The 21,810-nt window shown below is 43.9% G+C and overlaps 2 protein-coding genes across 3 annotated transcripts; both read left to right on the plus strand.

The window, feature by feature from the left end:
* trappc1 (trafficking protein particle complex subunit 1) lies at nt 1-3,388 on the plus strand. 2 transcript variants are annotated; one of them, XM_029744597.1, is made up of 5 exons: nt 1-123; nt 530-628; nt 1,133-1,203; nt 1,592-1,730; nt 2,888-3,125. In XM_029744597.1, the coding sequence occupies exons 2-5, from the start codon at nt 530-532 to the stop codon at nt 2,966-2,968; spliced, it is 390 nt and encodes a 129-aa protein (XP_029600457.1). In that variant the 5' UTR covers nt 1-123; the 3' UTR covers nt 2,969-3,125. The 2 variants fall into 2 exon arrangements, with proteins under 2 accessions (XP_029600457.1, XP_029600456.1); XM_029744596.1 differs by lacking the exon at nt 2,888-3,125 and adding an exon at nt 3,221-3,388 and having other exon boundaries at nt 2-123.
* A 6,954-nt stretch (nt 3,389-10,342) lies between these two features.
* On the plus strand, nt 10,343-20,689 carry slc25a11 (solute carrier family 25 member 11; the record flags this gene model as incomplete). Its single annotated transcript, XM_029744591.1, is given in 3 exon segments — nt 10,343-10,548; nt 14,796-14,948; nt 20,483-20,689. Coding segments are annotated over 3 exon segments (428 nt in total), but the record flags the coding sequence as incomplete, so codon positions are not given.
* Nucleotides 20,690-21,810: the final 1,121 nt, after the last annotated feature.

The raw sequence follows: 21,810 nt of genomic DNA on the forward strand, positions 1-21,810 counted from the left end.
CCAATCATTGCTTTCATGCCCGGATCGAAAGAGTTTGGGCAGATTTTTATTTATTTTATCGTCAGGCAGTAGAAGAGGCGTCTCTTTTGGGGGGATTTCTGGAAGAAACAGGAAGAGAAAAAGGTTAACAGTTTTTTTTTATCCTCGACAAAAATTCTCTGTATTAATGGTTATTTGTTAGTTATTTTTCTTAGTTAGAGAATGCTAGTAACGACACAGACAGCGCAGTGTAACTAGATATCTCTCTTGAATGTTTAGCTACATAGCTAACGTTAGCTCAATGGCATCATCACATTATACACACACACACACAGTCGTTTATATTGTAGCTAGTTGCAAGGCGAATATTTAGTAAAGGGAGAGTCCAAAAATAATGACAAATATCGAAGTATTTATTCCTCGCTCTGTCTAGCACTACATAATAAGGGCAATTTCATAGCTAGCCACCACATGACTAAAAAGGCAATATAAAGGATTCACAATGTCACCAGTTGTTCACTTCGACCTTTAACCTCTGACCCCTGTATAGATGACGGTTCATAACCTGTACATCTTTGATCGTAACGGAAGCTGTTTGCACTATGGGGAGTGGAACCGCAAGAAACAGGCCGGCATCTCCAAGGAGGAGGTGAGACAGCAGGCATAATGTGACATACATGCTTCATAACGCTTCATTCATGCTTCATAATTTTTCAGTTTCACACAAGCTTCATATTATTTCATACAGACTTCATAATGTTTCGTATAGACTACATAGTTTTTCATACAGTGTTTATAAAGAGTCTTCATAACCATCCATACAGGCTTGTTTCATACAGGCTTTATTATAACAGAAGTGATACAATTGACTAGACTGGTTTCTCTCTCCCTCACGTCTCCCCCCCTTCTCTTGCTCCCCTTTCTCTCTCTCTCTCTCCCTTCTCTCTCTCTCTCCCTTCTCTCTCTCTCTCTCTCTCTCCCCCCATTTTCTCTCTCTCTCTCTCCCCTTTCTCTCTCTCTCTCTCCCTTCTCTCTCTCTCTCTCTCTCCCTTCTCTCTCTCCCTTCTCTCTCTCTCTCCCCCCATTTTCTCTCTCTCTCTCTCCCTTCTCTCTCTCCCTCTCTCTCTCCCTTCTCTCTCTGTCTCTCTCTCAGGAGTTTAAGCTGATGTATGGGATGCTGTTCTCCATTAGATCCTTCTGCAGCAAGATGTCTCCCCTGGATATGTATCCTTGAGAGTGGGTGGTGTGGGTGGGTGGTCTGGGTTGTATGGGTGGGTGGTCTGGGTGGTGTGGGTGGGTGGTATGGGTGGTGTAGGTGGTCTGGGTGGTGTCGGTGGTATGGGTGGGTAGGTGGTGTGGGTGGGTAGGTGGTGTGGGTGGTATAGGTGGGTAGGTGGTGTGGCTGGTATGGGTGGGTAGGTGGTATGGGTGGGTAGGTGGTATGGGTGGTGTGGGTGGGTAGGTGGTGTGGGTGGTATGTGTTAACATTAGTCTTCCTAAATCTTGTATTCAACTATTGGAAGTCTGAAGATTTGCTCTGAGTCGTCGTATGAAGGTTTAGTAGCCTGTGCAGCTTCCTTCACGCTGTCGTTTACCCTTAACCCCTCCACAGGAAGGATGGTTTCCTGACCTTTCAGACCAGCAAGTATAAACTTCACTACTACGAGACAGCTACTGGCATCAAGATCATAATGAACACAGACCTGGGAGTTCCCAACGCTAGAGAGATACTGCACCAGATATACAGCACGGTAAGCATGGGGGGGTTAGAGATATACTGCACCAGATATACAGCACGGTTAGAGATATACTGCACCAGATATACAGCACGGTAAGAGATATACTGCATACAGCACGGTTAGAGATATACTGCACCAGATATACAGCACGGTAAGAGATATACTGCACCAGATATACAGCACGGTAAGAGAGATACTGCACCAGATATACAGCACGGTAAGAGATATACTGCACCAGATATACAGCACGGTAAGAGATATACTGCACCAGATATACAGCACGGTAAGAGATATACTGCACCAGATATACAGCACGGTAAGAGAGATACTGCACCAGATATACAGCACGGTAAGAGATATACTGCATACAGCACGGTTAGAGATATACTGCACCAGATATACAGCACGGTAAGAGAGATACTGCACCAGATATACAGCACGGTAAGAGATATACTGCATACAGCACGGTTAGATATACTGCACCAGATATACAGCACGGTAAGAGATATACTGCATACAGCACGGTAAGAGATATACTGCACCAGATATACAGCACGGTTAGAGATATACTGCACCAGATATACAGCACGGTAAGAGATATACTGCACCAGATATACAGCACGGTAAGAGATATACTGCACCAGATATACAGCACGGTAAGAGAGATACTGCACCAGATATACAGCACAGTAAGAGAGATACTGCACCAGATATACAGCACAGTAAGAGAGATACTGCACCAGATATACAGCACGGTAAGAGATATACTGCACCAGATATACAGCACGGTAAGAGATATACTGCACCAGATATACAGCACGGTAAGAGATATACTGCACCAGATATACAGCACGGTAAGAGAGATACTGCACCAGATATACAGCACGGTTAGAGAGATATACTGCACCAGATATACAGCACGGTTAGAGAGATATACTGCACCAGATATACAGCACGGTAAGAGATATACTGCACCAGATATACAGCACGGTAAGAGATATACTGCACCAGATATACAGCACGGTTAGAGATATTTTGCACCAGATATACAGCACGGTAAGAGATATACTGCACCAGATATACAGCACGGTTAGAGATATACTGCACCAGATATACAGCACGGTAAGTAACCCAGTATCTCTCTCTCTCTCCTCTCTCTTCCACTCTCACTGTATGTAGAGTACATAGTGAAGAATCCTCTGTGTGTTATAACCTCTGTCTCTCTATTCCAGCTGTATGTAGTATTATAACCTCTTTATTTCTCTATTCCAGCTGTATGTAGTATTATAACCTCTGTCTCTCTATTCCAGCTGTATGTAGTATTATAACCTCTGTCTCTCTATTCCAGCTGTATGTAGTATTATAACCTCTGTCTCTCTATTCCAGCTGTATGTAGTATTATAACCTCTGTCTCTCTATTCCAGCTGTATGTAGTATTATAACCTCTTTATTTCTCTATTCCAGCTGTATGTAGTATTATAACCTCTGTCTCTCTATTCCAGCTGTATGTAGAGTACATAGTGAAGAATCCTCTGTGTGTTCTGGGGGAGCAGCTGTCCTCTGACCTCTTCTCTACTAGACTGGACCTCTACATCAGAGCCCTGCCCTTCTTCAGCCCCCGCGCTGCATAACACACACACACACACACGCTTTGGGGGGTGGGGTTGTCTGGGGGAAGTGAGGGGTGGGGTTGTCTGGGGGAAGTGAGGGGTGGGGTTGTCTGGGGGACGTGAGGCGTTGTCTGGGGGAAGTGAGGGGTGGGGTTGTCTGGGGGAAGTGAGGGGTTGTCTGGGGGAAGTGAGGGGTTGCCTGGGGGACGTGAGGGGTTGCCTGGGGGACGTGAGGGGTTGCCTGGGGGACGTGAGGGGTTGCCTGGGGGACGTGAGGGGTTGCCTGGGGGACGTGAGGGGTGGGGTTGCCTGGGGGACGTGAGGGGTTGTCTGGGGGAAGTGAGGGGTGGGGTTGTCTGGGGGACGTGAGGGGAAGTGAGGGGTTGCCTGGGGGACGTGAGGGGTTGCCTGGGGGACGTGAGGGGAGTAATCATGTATTTATTAGTTAGTAACATGTCTGAATGTTGTGTTGACTCCTGTCTTTAATAGAACCATTACAGTAAACCTGAACAACGTCATTCCATGTTTCTGTTTCTGTTCTGTGAGAGGAGCGCGCACACACACACACGAACAAATACACACACACTGAACACACACACACACGAACACACACACACACCTGAACACACACACACGAACAAATACACACACACACACACACTGAACACACACACACACGAACACACACACACACTGTGAACTTTGTATTATTTACAACCTTTTGATTACTCAGGTCTTAATCAGGTCATTGATTGGCTGATTTAAGGGTGATAACACCAATACTGTGGACCTCTGACCTCGGGGGTTCTGGGTAACAGGACGTGTTACCGTGGTGATCAGGGGGCGTATTATGGGATATCGCTTTAATCCCCGGGAATATATATCTGGCGGTCAGTGCCGTTTATGACGAGGGAGGACGATTTATTTATTCATAAGCATGGCCTTATTTACAACAAGAGAAACATTTGAGGTGACAGTGACACATTCAATGCCGCTTTTCACAGTCTTGCCTGCATCTAGTTGATCTAGGGTGTCATCATTCGTCCAACAGTTGCAAACGAGAGTTTTCTATTGGACAAATTCAGGTATATTTATCCCCGTTTTGTTCCGTTTGCTTCCGTTTAAGAAACTTAACAGAATCGTCTAAATGACTACACCCCTGATTACGCGTAAACACAGTTCACTTTCATAGCAGCCACGTTGTATTCCTTCTCGCGTCTATACCGTCTCTCACCTTTTTCCCCTTATCTTGTGGACTTCAATGCACAACACATCAGCTGTATGTGACCAGGAGTAAAAAACCTTTCCAAGCCAAACCATATCATAACCGCTACACACAGCCTGCATCGTTGTCCCCATATAAGCTAAAGTAACGTCATAGTCAAAATAGCTAATAGAACTAAAGCGTTAGTAAACCCGGTGGCAATAAATTAATAAAACCAAAAGCTTACCTTGACTTGGAACGGTTCCAGTGTTGTGTTGGATAGTCATAGCCAGCTAGCTAACATAGCATCCCCCTGAGTAGGCTAAGCTAGCTAGCTGCATGTGCTAGCTAAGTTAATGAAAGTGAGAAATAAAATGACTCTTGCTAATCCTTTTTTGAATAAATTATTTTGTTCAAAACTGTTCAACTATTGTCTTTCTCTTTGAGTCAACTGCTCACCACATTTTATGCACTGCAGTGATAGCTAGCTGTAGCTTATGCTTTCAGTACCAGATTCATTCTCTGATCCTTTGATTGGGTGGACAACATGTCAGTTCATGTTGCAAGAGCTCTGATAGGTTGGAGGACGTCCTCCGGAAGTTGTCATAATTACTGTGTAAGTCTATGGAAGGGGGGTGAGAACCATGAGCCTCCTAGGTTTTGTATTGAAGTCAATGTACCCAGAGGAGGACGGAAGCTAGCTGTCCTCCGGCTACACCATGGTGCTACCCTACAGAGTGCTGTTGAGGCTACTGTAGACCTTCATTACAAAAGTGTTTTAATCAAGTATTTGTTGGCGTGAATACATTTAGTATAGTTTTATCTAAAAAGGATAACTAATGTTTTACCATTTTTATTTTTATGAAATTCAATGAGGATGGTCCTCCCCTTCCTCCTCTGAGGAGCCTCCACTGACGTGTCGAGTGCCTTCGGAAAGTATTCAGACCCCTTGACTTATTCCACATTTTGTTACGTTACAGACTTATTCTAAAATTGATTAAATTACATGTTTTCCTAATCAATCTACACACAATACCCCAGAATGACAAAGCAAAAACAGGTTTTTAGATTAATTGACATACATATTCAGACTCTTTGAGCTCAGGTGCATCCTGTTTCCATTGATCATCCTTGAGATGTTTCTACAACTTGGGAGTCCACCTGTGGTAAATTCAATTGATTGGACATGATTTGGAAAGGCACACACCTGTCTATATAAGGTCCCACAGTTGACAGTGCACGTCAGAGCAAAAACCAAACCATGAGGTCGAAGAAATTGTCCATAGATCTCTGAGACAGGATTATGTCGAAGCACAGATCTGGGGACGGGTACCAAAAAAAATGGTTGCAGCATTGATGGTCCCCAAGAACACATTGACCTCCATCATTCTTCAATGGATTAAGATTGGAACCACCAAGACTCTTCCTAGAGCTGGCAGCCTAGCCAAACTGAGCAATCGGGGGAGAAGGGCCTTGGTCAGGGAGGTGACCAGGAACCCGATGGTCACTCTGACAGAGCTCCAGAGTTCCTCTGCGGAGATGGGAGAACCTTCCAGAAGGACAACCATCTCTGCAGCACTCCACCAATCAGGCCTTTATGGTAGAGTGGCCTGACGGAAGCCACTCCTCAGTAAAGCATGGTGGTGAAGCATGGTGGTGGCAGCATCAAGCTGTGGGGATGTTTTTCAGGATCAAGGCATTGATGAACGGAGAAAAGAACAGGGAGATCCTTGATGAAAACCTGCTCCAGAGCGCTCAGGACCTCAGACTGGGGCGAAGGTTCACCTTCCAACAGGACAACGACCCTAAGCACTGCCGTGAAAATTCAGTACTGAGAGAGACTTGCTCATTTCTTCAAACAATCATCTTTATTTAATATTGATTAATTGTTGCAATAATCAAACCGTCAACCCGACAGTCTCGACTGTTAGGCTGAGAGCCCAACTGAAAATGAAAAAACATGTTATATAGGCCCTAAAAAATGCTTAGTCAGTCATTTCTAACCTTCCCATAAGCCACCTTGGTTATCTACACCCGGCTTAGTTTCCCAGATGCCAGGAAGACGAGACAATAAGGCATTGTTCTAAACTCTACCAGGCTCTCTATCTGGGTCACACACACCACATCTTGTCTATGGAATGCCGGCTGTAGGTAATTATCACCAAGCCATTGTCAGCTCAAACTATCTCTAGCAAAACCCATTTTTCCTTGACCCTACGCCCAGACTAACTGCAGGAAGCTAGAGTGGAAACCTCTTTACAGAAACACAGAATGAAATAGAACAGAAATGTCCCATTTGTTAAGTATTAATTAATATCGGGGGTACCGGTCCAGTCCTCCGACACCACCTGGTATATACAGGGGGTACCGGTCCAGTCCTCCGACACCACCTGGTATATACAGGGGACACCGGTCCAGTCCTCTGACACCACCTGGTATATACAGGGGGTACCGGTCCAGTCCTCTGACACCACCTGGTATATACAGGGGGTACCGGTCCAGTCCTCTGACACCACCTGGTATATACAGGGGGTACCGGTCCAGTCCTCTGACACCACCTGGTATATACAGGGGGTACCGGTCCAGTCCTCTGACACCACCTGGTATATACAGGGGGTACCGGTCCAGTCCTCTGACACCACCTAGTATATATATGTATTGTGTGTGTATAGCTATCTACAGGGGCAAGAAAAAGTATGTGTACCCTTTGGAATTACCTGGATTTCTGCATAAATTGGTCATAAAATTTGATCTGATCTTCATCTAAGTCACAACAATAGACAAACACAATCTGCTTAAACTAATAAAACACAAACAATTATACATTTTCATGTCTTTATTGAACACACCGTGTGAACGTTCACAGTGCAGGGTGGGAAAAGTTTAATAACTGGTTGACCCTCCTTTGGCAGCAATAACCTCAACCAAACGTTTTCTGTAGTTGAGGATCAGACCTGCACAATGGTCAGGAGGAATTTTGGACCGTTCCTCTTTACAAAACTGTTTCAGTTCAGCAATATTCTTGGGATGTCTGGTGTGAACTTCTCTCTTGAGTTCATGCCACAGCATCTCAAATCAGGTTGAGGTCAGGACTCTGACTGGGCCACTCCAGAAGGAGTATTTTATTCTGTTCAAGCCATTCCGTTGTTGTCTTGTTGCATCACCCAACTTCTGTTGAGCTTCAATTGGCAGACAGGTAGCCTTACATTTCCCCCCAGAACCGCTAGTTTGTGCACCGACCAATTGATCCAATTCTTAACGTATTTCCTTGGCATTCAGAGATAAACCCCTTTTATAGGTGTGCTGCTTCCAAGACCCACACGACACATTCCAATCCGATATCTTCTTGGGGCGCAGACTACGCTCCTTCTGTTTCACGGATACACAGAAAACAACAACAAGCCCACTTCCCGTTACTCTCACCGACGCCACCTCATCCAACGCAAACACGATTTCTTATAGACAATTCAAACGGATCTCCCAGGTAACAACATCGATTCAAAACCCTCACTCCGACCAAAAAAAATAAACCAAATTTATTTTGGATTTACTAGGATTCCACTCCCACTTTACTTCTCTTGTTTCCAGGGGCGGAAATCCCAGGGGGGGGGACGGGGGGACACGACCCCCCCATCCTGGGAAAAATATGATTTGTCCCCCCCAATATATCACTGAAACATAACTATGTAATTTAAATAATATCAATAATACGTAATGAAAGAAATTGTGCTGATTATAGACACTTAATAGCTCGTTTTTAAGTTTCAAACGATTGCGACCCCCCCACCCTTTGCCTCACAATGGTTTGATCCACTGCCAGTTCCTTAGCTTGCGAGGTAACGTAGAGGTCGTATCTACTGTCTGAAAGGCACTCAATGCACGTAACTGACGTGAGGTTAATCCAGTCAATCGCGCACACACACTAGCTGAATATGCAGAGCTAGCGCGCAAATATTAACTATTAAGCTAGCTAGTACCTATTCCATTTATGTGCCGTCGTCAAAGATGGAATCTTTGCTATCACCAATTTATTCCAAGATCAGCATGCATGTAAGTTAGTGCTTGAAAGTCCCTGTGATAAGGTTAGCGATAAACTGAACAGAACTACACTCTCTTCTACCATTGTTTTAAATATATTTAATGGTATCGTTGCAAAAGCTAAATTGTCGCAAGGGAGCTTTTATTTATATATTTTATTTCACCTTTATTTAACCCGGGTAGCAAAGATTATAGCAAACACCACTGAATTGGTGCTCGCTAGCTTTGCAAATTCAGCTATTGTTAGAAGCCAGCCAATATGAAACAAACGATTAAAATTACAAAAGGTTGCAGCATATGTTGTGTAAATGGTGAACTCATACAGCTGTCAACTCTTGTCACTGCAATCCGTTTCACATTTGCTAGCTACCTTTTAGATCGAAGCCCATATAGAATAATAGAAGATAAGATGATAGAAGCCCATCTCCTACTGTAAATAACCTACATACTGTGTGTGTGTAGCCAACCAGGTAGAAAAATGGCAGAAAAAAGACGGACATCAGAGTATTTTTCAGTACACCAAAACGCAAAGTAAGAACCCTAGTAGCCTAATATCTCAAAGACTAGTTGATAAAATGTTCATAAGAAAGAAATTAAATTCTAATGGAAATGTTTCACAATGATGTCATTAGGCAGAGCAGGCAACAGATGGCACACAGACAGCAGAGTTGGTGACAGATATGCAGGGACAGACTGGCAGAGACAGGGAGTCTCAGGTAAGTTTGTTGAGTCTTTGTTTGGCAACATTAGGAAAGGTTCTCAATTTTTTTTACTTGTAAAATAGGAACATAATTGGAAAATGCCATGGATACCCCCACTCTCAACTTAAACTGGTGACTGATCTAAGATTTGTTAAAGGCAATGGTATTGCTGTTGTGATTAGTTGTGTAGTTTTGGGTACCGGTAGTTAGGAGTACGGCAAACACCTTATTTCTTTGGTTCCTCAATATACATTTACCATATTACAATGTAGGCTATGTGTTACAGCACTACTTTTGGTGTCCCCCTCAGGAATTGCTCTTGAGAAAATGTAATGTAATTGTCCCCTCCAAAGTTGATATCAGATTTTCGCCCCTGCTTGTTTCCTTATATTCACCACCGTAAAACCAATCCTTCTCACCCTCATCTCCACTTGAAACGCCATCTGTTTCAAACAGAACATCAGCTTCCGCCATCTTCCGTCTGACTTAATTAACTCATTGGTGAAAGATGATCCTGAGTTTCCCTATTTTGAGAAGTATGAGAATCAATCAATCAATAGATAGATAGATAGCTCTACGCAAATAACATACGTTCAAGTTTAACTCAGGAAGTTGCGAGTTTCCAAAATCCCTTGAACGCGGCAGAACTTCAGAACCCGCCTCTTTCTAACAAGATTAACCAATCAAAGGCAGACTCCCAAGTAATTTCTCTTGTCGGAGTGTTCGTTCCTGTTTTATGTTTTGTGCCGTGACAGCACCGAAGCCTTTTCTATCCACTGATTGGTTTGGCAGGACTTTATCAAAGATTATCTAATGATGCTGAGATACACAACTGTCCCCTGTGACTCTGTCTTGTATTGTCCTATTTCATCATCCATTCTTGAAACAACTGGATGAAGAACAAAAAAAAACATTTGTTTTTGTCGAACAGATCTAATATATGTGAGTTATCTATTTATACAATTGGAAGTTTATTTTCAACTACGAAGCTTTATTAAAAAATAAAAAAATAAAAAAATAAAAACCCAGCGTGCTCGTTCTCTGTCATCCTCCTCGCCTCTCCCCATTGGTCCATCTACTTCCTGTTCGTCCGTACGTGCGCGCCCCCGTGTGTCACCTTGCTCCATCGCTTAGAGGTAAAACACCGACCAGAATCAGGGCTTTTTACCGAGGGGACTGTCGTCCGGTTTGAAAAGAGCCAGAGAGAAAATGGCGGAAGTTTCCAAACCGAAGACTTCACCCAAGGCCGTTAAGTTCCTCTTCGGGGGACTGGCAGGGTAGGTACCCCGGGCTACAGGCCTCTCTCAGCGGTCACACTCACACAGCAGCCCCGCTGACAGCGGTGCTCGGTTACCGGACAGGGGCACCCGATACTATATTAGATAGGGAGTTAGAACCCCGAGAATAACATGTGTTTAGTAATTAACGAATGTATTATTAAGTGATTAAACTCGTGTGTGTTTACGGTGCATGTTGACAGGCCGGTCGATATCCCCGGATAATGGCGTCAACCTTGGCACACACGCGTTGACATTTGGGTCTGCACACACACACACACACACACACACACACACACACACACACACACACACACACTGACAGCTCGTTAGGCCCAGAGCCCTGTATGTCGGTGCCTCCGGTTCCGACCAGGCGCTGTGACCACCAACATCATCCCTAGCTGTGTATTACCCTCCATCCATGCTGTCTGTAGCTGGTGAGGTGTGGAAACAATGTTGCTTTTTATGTCTTTTGTTTTGGTGCTTTTTGTCCTGTGTTTCTCTGTCTGCGTACTACGTGTTACTTGTCAGTATTGTAGTTAAAAACAGTAACCTGCTCAGGGACTGCGGGTGGAAATTACCGGCCTGTCTAAAACTCGTGTGTGTTTACGAGTTTGGCTTCATCCCAATAAAAATGAAGCCTACGGGGTGAGTTTATGTATCGGCCGGTTTCTGCAGAGTCCCAACATGAATAGGATGACTGTCTGTATGTGTCGCCTATCAGTCATGCACGTACTGTTCCAGTCTTATTAAATGTCGAGACCTCAAAGACAAAGAAATTCCCTCTCAGCCCCTTTGCCAAATAAATACAAATACCCTCCCAGATATAGGCCTGTTACCCTAGCCTGTTCTCTCAGCGATGGCTCTGGGACCCTAGCCTGTTCTCTCAGCGATGGCTCTGGGACCCGAGCCTGTTCTCTCAGCGATGGCTCTGGGACCCTAGCCTGTTCTCTCAGCGATGGGACCCCGGCCTGTTCTCTCAGCGATGGCTCTGGGACCCTAGCCTGTTCTCTCAGCGATGGCTCTGGGACCCTAGCCTGTTCTCTCAGCGATGGCTCTGGGACCCGAGCCTGTTCTCTCAGCGATGGCTCTGGGACCCGAGCCTGTTCTCTCAGCGATGGCTCTGGGACCCGAGCCTGTTCTCTCAGCGATGGCTCTGGGACCCGAGCCTGTTCTCTCAGCGATGGCTCTGGGACCCTAGCCTGTTCTCTCAGCGATGGCTCTGGGACCCTAGCCTGTTCTCTCAGCGATGGCTCTGGGACCCTAGCCTGTTCTCTCAGCGATGGCTCTGGAACCCTAGCCTGTTCTCTCAGCGATGGCTCTGGGACCCGAGCCTGTTCTCTCAGCGATGGCTCTGGAACCCTAGCCTGTTTTCTCGGCGATAGCCTCTGATCTATCAAAATGGTGTTTGAGGCAGAGATTTCACCAAGTGCGCTATCAGTGTAGAGAGGGTCCTATTGGCTTTACTGCCAGGAGGGGAGGGTCCTATTGGCTTTACTGCCAGGAGAGGAGGGTCCTATTGGCTTTACCGCCAGGAGAGGAGGGTCCTATTGGCTTTACCGCCAGGAGAGGAGGGTCCTATTGGCTTTACCGCCAGGAGAGGAGGGTCCTATTGGCTTTACCGCCAGGAGAGGAGGGTCCTATTGGCTTTACCGCCAGGAGAGGAGGGTCCTATTGGCTTTACTGCCAGGAGAGGAGGGTCCTATTGGCTTTACCGCCAGGAGAGGAGGGTCCTATTGGCTTTACCGCCAGGAGGGGAGGGTCCTATTGGCTTTACCGCCAGGAGGGGAGGGTCCTATTGGCTTTACCGCCAGGAGGGGAGGGTCCTATTGGCTTTACCGCCAGGAGGGGAGGGTCCTATTGGCTTTACCGCCAGGAGGGGAGGGTCCTATTGGCTTTACCGCCAGGAGGGGAGGGTCCTATTGGCTTTACCGCCAGGAGGGGAGGGTCCTATTGGCTTTACCGCCAGGAGGGGAGGGTCCTATTGGCTTTACTGCCAGGAGGGGAGGGTCCTATTGGCTTTACTGCCAGGAGAGGAGGGTCCTATTCAGAATGTCTCTTCCCAGTATAGTGAGAATACCAGTACTGTAGTGGTGTGGTGATACTGGGTTGGCTGTGTGTGGTAGTGTTGGTGTATTTCCGTCTGTGCTGTGGGCATAACACTGTAGGCCCTTATGCCTCCTCCCACGCATGCAGAGCTGATATCTGCTGCTCTGCTCTTCTACGCTGCTGTTTTGCTCTTAAATCGTGTTTGTTTGAAGTAGTGTCCTTTTGTTGTTGTAATATCACAAATGGACGTGGCAGTTCTTGAAGACTACAGTGCCTTGCCAAAGTTTTCAGACCCCAATGATTTCTTCACATTTTATTGTTTAACAAAGTGGATTAAATTGTAATTTTTCCATCAACAATCTGCACAAAATGCTCCGTCAAAGTGGAATATTTTTTAAAAGATTGATTTAAAACAAAATAATAGCTAAAATATAGTTGTCTCGTAAGTATTCAGCTCCATGAGTCAATACATGTTAGAATCAACTTTGGCAGCGTTTACAGCTGTGAGTCTTCTTCAGTAAGTCTTTAAGAGCTTTTCACATCTGGATTGGACAAGACTGTATTTTACCCTTTATTTTATTCTTCAAGCTCTGTAAAGATGTTGGGGATCATGGCTATACAGCAATTTTCAAATCTTGACAGATTTTCAAGCAGATTTAAGTCAAAACTGTAACTAAGCCACTCAGGGACGTTCACTGTCATCTTGATAAGCAACTCCAGTGTAGATTTGGCCTTGTGTTGTAGGTTATTGTCCTGCTGAAAGGTGAATTCATCTCCCAGTAAAACAGACAGAATCTGGTTTTCCTCTAGGATTTTGCCTGTGCTAAGCTCCATCCCATTTCATCCTGAAAAACTCCCCAGTCTTTGCCAATATCAAGCGTATACCCATAACATGATGCAGCCACCACCATGCTTGAGGCAGTTACTCAGTAATATGTTGGGGGCAAATCCAACACAACATAAAACTTTGCATTAAGGACAAAAAGTGTTCCTTTGTTTTTGTATAATATTTTTTTTTTCAATATTACTTTAGTGCCTTGTTGCATATTTTGGAATATTTTTATTCTGTATATTTGTATTCTTCTTTTCACTCTGTCATTTAGGTTAGTATTGTGGAGTAACTACAATGTTGTTGATCCATCCTCAGTTCTCTCATCACAGCCATTAAACTCTGTAGCTGTTATAAAGTCACCAATGGCCTCATGGTGAAATCCCTGAGCGGTGGTTTTAATACATGGTGACCATACTTGGAGAGATTCAATATCTGATTTTGTTATTGTTTTCCCTCTAAAGTTACCAATCAATGCCCTTCTTTATGGGGCTTCTGAAAATCTCCCTGCTCTTCGTAGTTTAATCTGTGCTCGACTGAGAGACCTTAGATGCTGTATTTACGGGGGACTGAGGAAGAGTTCGTCATCATGGCAACCCCTATTATTATTATTATTATTATTATTATTATGGGATTTGTTAAACCAAATGTCACTCAACTAACCTGCCTGAACCAAGGGGCTGAATAATTCTGCAGCTACTGTCTCTCTCCCACTTTAACAGAGTATTTTGTGTAGATTGTTGACACACAAAAAAAAGACAAATCAATCCATTTTAATCCCAATTTGAAACAAACAAAATACAATGTGAAGAAATCCAAAGGGTCTGAATAGTTTTGCAAGGCACAGTACATCATGCAGAATACGCACAATACCAGTCAAATCTAGATAAAACATCTGTCTGTACAGTACCAGCCAATAGTCTGGACACACCTACTCATTCAAGGGTTTTTCTTTATTTTTTAAAATTATTCTCTACATTGTAGAATAATAGTGAAGACATAAACTATGAAATAACACATATGGAATCTCTCTCTGTGTCCCTCCCCCCTTTTCCAGGATGGGAGCGACAGGCTTTATAACTGTCTGTCTGTCTTCTCTCCAGGATGGGAGCGACAGGCTTTATAACGGTCTGTCTGTCTTCTCTCCAGGATGGGAGCGACAGTGTTCATACAGGCTTTATAACGGTCTGTCTGTCTTCTCTCCAGGATGGGAGCGACAGTGTTCATACAGGCTTTATAACGGTCTGTCTGTCTTCTCTCCAGGATGGGAGCGACAGTGTTCATACAGGCTTTATAACAGTCTGTCTTCTCTCCAGGATGGGAGCGACAGTGTTCATACAGGCTTTATAACGGTCTGTCTTCTCTCCAGGATGGGAGCGACAGTGTTCGTCCAGCCTCTAGATCTAGTGAAGAACAGGATGCAGCTGAGTGGTCAGGGAGGAAAGGCCCGGGAATACAAGACCAGCTTCCATGCTCTGGCCTCTATACTGAAGAATGAAGGACTAGGAGGCATCTATACTGGGTTAGTACTACTCTGCTATTATATACACTATTACTGTACTAATACTACTATTGCTATGCTACTACCATTGCTATGCTACTAATACTACTTAGTATACTGTTACTGTACTATTACTATGCTACTAATACTACTTACTGTACTATACTAGTACTATGCATACTACTATACTTTTACTTTGATACTAATACTACTTACTATACTGTTACTTTACTATTACTACTATACTACTATACTAGTACTATGCATACTACTATACTTTTACTTTGATACTAATACCACTATACTAGTACCATGCTACTAATACTACTATACTAGTACTATGCTACTAGTACTATGCTACTAATACTACTATGCTAGTACTATGCTACTAATACTACTATGCTAGTACTATGCTACTAATACTACTATGCTAGTACTATGCTACTAATACTACTATACTGGTACTATACTACTAATACTACTATGCTAGTACTATGCTACTAATACTACTATGCTAGTACTATGCTACTAATACTACTATGCTAGTACTATGCTACTAATACTACTATACTGGTACTACACTACTAATACTACTATACTGGTACTATACTACTAATACCACTATATGGGTACTATGCTACTAATACTACTATACTGGTACTATGCTACTAATACCACTATACGGGTACTATGCTACTAATACTACTATACTGGTACTATGCTACTAATACTACTATGCTAGTACTATGCTACTAATACTACTATGCTAGTACTATGCTACTAATACTACTATGCTAGTACTATGCTACTAATACTACTATGCTAGTACTACGCTACTAATACTACTATACTGGTACTATGCTACTAATACCACTATACGGGTACTATGCTACTAATACTACTATACGGGTACTATGTTACTAATACTACTATACTGGTACTATGCTACTAATACTACTATAGTGGTACTATGCTACTAATACTACTATAGTGGTACTATGCTACTAATACTACTTTAGTGGTACTATGCTACTAATACTACTATAGTGGTACTATGCTACTAATACTACTATAGTGGTACTATGCTACTAATACTACTATACTGGTACTATGCTACTAATACTACTATACTGGTACTATGCTACTAATACTACTATACTGGTACTATGCTACTAATACTACTATACTGGTACTATGCTACTAATACTACTATAGTGGTACTATGCTACTAATACTACTATAGTGGTACTATGCTACTAATACTACTATAGTGGTACTATGCTACTAATACTACTATAGTGGTACTATGCTACTAATACTACTATAGTGGTACTATGCTACTAATACTACTATACTGGTACTATGCTACTAATACTACTATAGTGGTACTATGCTACTAATACTACTATAGTGGTACTATGCTTTTTTTCCCTTTTCTTTTTAGGGGGTAGATCAGCTTTAATATTGTAGCTTCCATCAATGCAGACAATGACATAATTTCCAGTCCCCCATATTTTTATTTATAAATATATATTTTCCTTTATTATTTTCCCCTAACCCTAACACCCACCCCTCCCGTAATTGGAGCAAACTAATAGACGACAACGCTTAGGCTTCTACTTCCAGTTTATACATACTGTAAACATTTTAGACACAATATATTTTTCAGTATATATCTTTTGTTTTTAATCCCATCCTTCAGCTACCATCACCCCCTCCCATCTACCTCTGAAGATTTGTTTCTGATTTCTGATGTCCATCCAGTTTGATTTTTATTTTGCCATATGTTTTTAACTCTGTTTCACAAAAGTTCTGAACCTATATACATTTTAGACATTGTATATTTTACATTTGTTATCTTGTTTTTATTAATTCCACCCTTCAGCTCCACTCAACCCCTCCATCTATCTCTTAACACCATCAATTTTTTAAATTTAAATTGGCCACATTTCATTTTCAAATACCTGAAAGTGAGAGGTTGTAATCTGAATAAAGGGGAAAAAGGCCATTCTTAAACATGGGGTCAGACTTTCTTACTAATCTGCTGGAGAACCAGTTCGGATTTAAATATAACTTTTGTATGACTGAAGCCTTGGTGAGAGGTCTAATGCTTTAACATTTAATCATTTCAACCCTCCGAATTCATATTAATTTATATAAATAGGCCCTTTTAATTTTGTCTGGCTTGTCGTTCCAAATAAAATGTAATATTTTTTGCTCATGTAATTAAAAAAACATCTCGCTAGGTGTAGGCAAGACCATAAACAAATAGGTAAACTGGGATATGACTAAAGAGTTAATCAGGGGGATTTTTCCACAAATAAACAGGTATTTTCCATTCCGTGGAAACAAAATGGTATCTATTTTTGCTAGCTTTTTATTAAAATGTATTGTAGTGAGATCATTTCTTTCGGGTTATGAATACTGAGTATGTCCACTTCAACGTCAAACCATTTTATTGGTAAACTGCACGGTAATATAAATGTTTTTTTAGTGATCCAATACGTAATATAGTACACTTCAGGCTGTATCACATCCGGCGCACAATTGGCCCAGTGTCGTCCGGGGTTTGGTAGTCATTGTAAATAAGAATTTGTTAACTGACTTGCCTAGTTAAATAAAAATGTTAAATTGTAAATCATAATTTGGTTTTAATCCAGAGAGGATAGCAAAAGTATCTAGATCCTCTATGAGGCCGTGGAGAGATTCTAATTGTGGTTTTAAAAGAAAACATGAATCATCAGCGTACAATGACACCTTATGGTGGATTTCTAATCCCTTAATATTATTGTTGGATCTGATTTTAACTGCTAACATTTCTGTGGCCATAATAAATAGATATGCCGATAGTGGGCAACCTTGTTTTACTCCTGTTGACAGTTTAATACCTTCTGAGATGTAGCCATTATTTCCTATTTTACACCTAGGGTTTCTATACATAACTTTAACCCATTGTATAAGAGACTCTCCTAAATTGAAATATTCCAGGCATTTATATATAAATTCCAGTCGTACTTGATCAAAAGCCTCTTCAAAGTCAGCTATGAAAACCAGGCCTGGTGTCCCCGATATTTCATAGTGTTCTATTGTTTCCAGTACTTGTCTTATATTATCTCCAATGTATCGTCCATGTAAAAAACCTGTCTGATTAGGATGAATAATATCTGATAATACCTTTTTTTAATTCTATGCGCTATTTGTATTGCTCTAATTTTTGATCACATCACTAGAGTGTAAAGGGCCTCCATGTTTTTTTAATGATTTTTATATTTACCACTTAGACCCCGTTTCAGTAATAATGAAATCAGACATTCTTGTTGAGTATCTGATAATTTACAATTTTTGTTGGAGTGGTTAAAACATGCTAGTAACTGTCCTCTGAGTAGATCAACAAATGCCGTTCAGCCCTGAAGATTAACTGGACTTAAAGGCTTTAATAAGTTCCTTCCTCGCCTTCACACGAGTCTTTCTGTACAGCTGTTCCTTTTACATTATTCATAGAAAAAAATCCAGACAATTATCTTCGGTTAGTGGAGATGGCGGAGACTGAAACGAAAACATACGCTTAAAGTACTTTGCTTCCTCTTTCAAAATATTGTTTAGGGAATCGTGGGTAACTCCATTTGTAACATGGTTCAGTTATTGTAATCTACAGTTGAAGTCGGAAGTTTACATACACCTTAGCCCAATGCATTTAAATTTAACTCAGTTTTTCACAATTCCTGACATTTAATCCTAGTAAAAATTCCCTGTTTTAGGTCAGTTAGGATCACCACTTTATTTTAAGAATGTGAAATGTCAGAATAATAGTAGCGAGAATGATTTATTTAAGCTTTTATTTCTTTCATCACAGTCCTAGTGGATCAGAAGTTTACATACACTCAATTAGTATTTGGTAGCATTGCCTTTAAATTGTTTAATTTGGGCCAAATGTTTCAGGTAGCCTTCCACAACCTTCCCACAATAAGTTGGGTGAATTTTGGCCCATTCCTCCTGACAGAGTTGGTGTAACTGAGTCAGGTTTGTAGGCCTCCTTGCTTGCACACGCTTTTTCAGTTCTACCCACACATTTTTTATAGGATTAACGTCAGGGCTTTGTGTTGGCCACTCCAATACCTTGACTTTGTTGTCCTTAAGCCATTTTGCCACAACTTTGGAAGTATGCTTGGGGTCATTGTCCATTTGGAAGACCCATTTGCGACCAAGCTTTAACTTCCTGACTAATGTCTTGAGATGTTGCTTCAATGTATCCACCTAATTTTCCTACCTCATGATGCCATCTAGTTTGTGAAGTGCACCAGTCCCTCCTGCAGCAAAGCACCCCCACAACATTATGCTGCCACCCCCGTGCTTCACGGTTGGGATGGTGTTCTTCGGCTTGCAAGACTCCCCCCTTTTCCTGCAAACATAATGATGGTCATTATGGCTAAACAGCTCTATTTTTGTTTCATCAGACCAGAGGACATTTCTCCAAAATGTACGGTCTTTGTCTCCATGTGCAGTTGCAAACCATAGTCTGGCTTTTTTATGGCGGCTTTGGAGCAGTGGCTTCTTCCTTGCTGAGTGGCCTTTCAGGTTATGTCGATATAGGACTTGTTTTACTGTGGATATAGATACTTTTGTACCTGTTTCCTCCAGCATCTTCACAAGGTCCTTTGCTGTTATCCTGGGATTGATTTGCACTTTTCGCACCAAAGTACGTTAATCTCTAGGAGACAGAACGCGTCTCCTTCCTGAGCGGTATGACGGCTGCGTGGTCCCATGGTGTTTATACTTGCGTACTATTGTTTATACAGATGAACGTGGTACCTTCAGGTGTTTGGAAATTGCTCCCAAGGATGAACCAGACTTGTGGAGGTCTACAATTTTTTATCTGAGGTCTTGGCTGATTTCTTTTGATTTTTCCCATGATGTCAAGCAAAGAGGCACTGAGTTTGAAGGTAGGCCTTGAAATACATCCACAGGTACACCTGAAATTATGTAAATTAGCCTATCAGAAGCTTCTAAAGCCGTGACATAATTTTCTGTAATTTTCCAAGCTGTTTAAAGGCACAGTCAACTTAGTGTATGTAAACTTCTGACTCACTGGAATTGCGATACAGTGAAATAATCTGTCTGCAAACAATTGTTGGAAAAATTACTTGTGTCATGCACAAAGTAGATGTCCTAACCGACTTGCCAAAACTATAGTTTGTTAACAAGAAATTTGTGGTGGTTGAAAAAACTGTTTTAATGACTCCAACCTAAGTGTATGTAAACTTCCGACTTCAACTGTATGTGTACTTTTAGTCCTTCAATTTCCTTTGTTAATATGGACCCTTTTCACCTAAATTGCTTTTGTTTAAGAGATGAGTATTGATTTGCACATTTAAAAGTGTCGGAACAAGTCTGTTATAAATTCCTCTGTCCTAGTTAAAAACAAGTTATCATCCAATATTACTATACTGTTACAATACTACTATTACGATAATACTACTCTACTATTATACTAATTCAGTCCACCAGGCTACCAACATGGTGTGGGTTAGTTATCTACGTCATGTTGTTGTTTCCAGTCTGTCAGCAGGTCTGCTCCGCCAGGCTACTTACACCACAACGAGGTTAGGAATCTACACGGTGTTGTTTGAGAAGATGACGGGACAGGACGGGACTCCGCCCAACTTCCTCATGAAGGCTCTGATTGGTATGACGGCTGGAGCGACCGGAGCCTTTGTTGGAACACCTGCTGAAGTCGCCTTGATCAGGATGACCGCTGACGGACGGTGAGAGAGGGGGAGGGTGACCGCTGACGGACGGTGAGAGGGGGGGAGGGAGGGTGACCGCTGATGGACGGTGAGAGGGAGGGAGGGTGACCACGGACGGTGGGAGGGAGGGAGGGAGGGTGGGAGGGAGGGTGACCGCTGACGAACGGTGAGAGAGGGGGAGGGTGACCGCTGGCTGACGGTGAGAGGGAGGGAGGGAGGGTGACCGCTGACGGACGGTGGGAGGGAGGGAGGGAGGGAGGGGGACCGCTGACGGACGGTGGGAGGGAGGGAGGGAGGGTGACCGCTGACGGACGGTGGGAGGGAGGGTGACCGCTGACGGACGGTGAGAGGGAGGGAGGGAGGGTGACCGCTGATGGACGGTGGGAGGGAGGGGAGGGAGACCGCTGACGGACGGTGAGAGGGAGGGAGGGAGGGTGACCGCTGACGGACGGTGGGAGAGAGGGAGGGAGGGTGACCGCTGGCTGACGGTGAGAGGGAGGGAGGGAGGGAGGGTGACCGCTGACGGACGGTGGGAGGGAGGGAGGGTGACCGCTGATGGACGGTGGGAGGGTGGGAGGGAAGGTGGGAGGGAGACCGCTGACGGACGGTGGGAGGGAGGGAGGGAGACCGCTGACGGACGGTGAGAGGGAGGGAGGGTGACCGCTGACGGACGGTGGGAGGGAGGAGGGGGGTGACCGCTGACGGACGGTGAGAGGGAGGGAGGGAGGGTGACCGCTGACGGACGGTGAGAGGGAGGGAGGGAGATCGCTGACGGACGGTGGGAGGGAGGGTGACCGCTGACGGACGGTGGGAGGGAGGGAGGGTGACCGCTGATGGACGGTGGAGGGAGACCGCTGACGGACGGTGGGAGGGAGGGAGACCGCTGACGGACGGTGAGAGGGAGGGAGGGAGGGAGGGTGACCGCTGACGGACGGTGGGAGGGAGGGAGGGGTGACCGCTGATGGACGGTGGGAGGGAGGGAGGGGTGGCCGCTGACGGACGGTGGGAGGGAGGGAGGGAGGGTGGCCGCTGACGGACGGTGGGAGGGAGGGAGAGAGGGAGGGAGGGAGACCGCTGACGGACGGTGAGAGGGAGGGAGGGAGGGTGACCGCTGACGGACAGTGAGAGGGAGGGAGGGA

Source organism: Salmo trutta, unplaced genomic scaffold (genome assembly GCF_901001165.1).
Source record: "Salmo trutta unplaced genomic scaffold, fSalTru1.1, whole genome shotgun sequence".
NCBI classification, from domain to species: Eukaryota; Metazoa; Chordata; class Actinopteri; order Salmoniformes; family Salmonidae; genus Salmo; species Salmo trutta.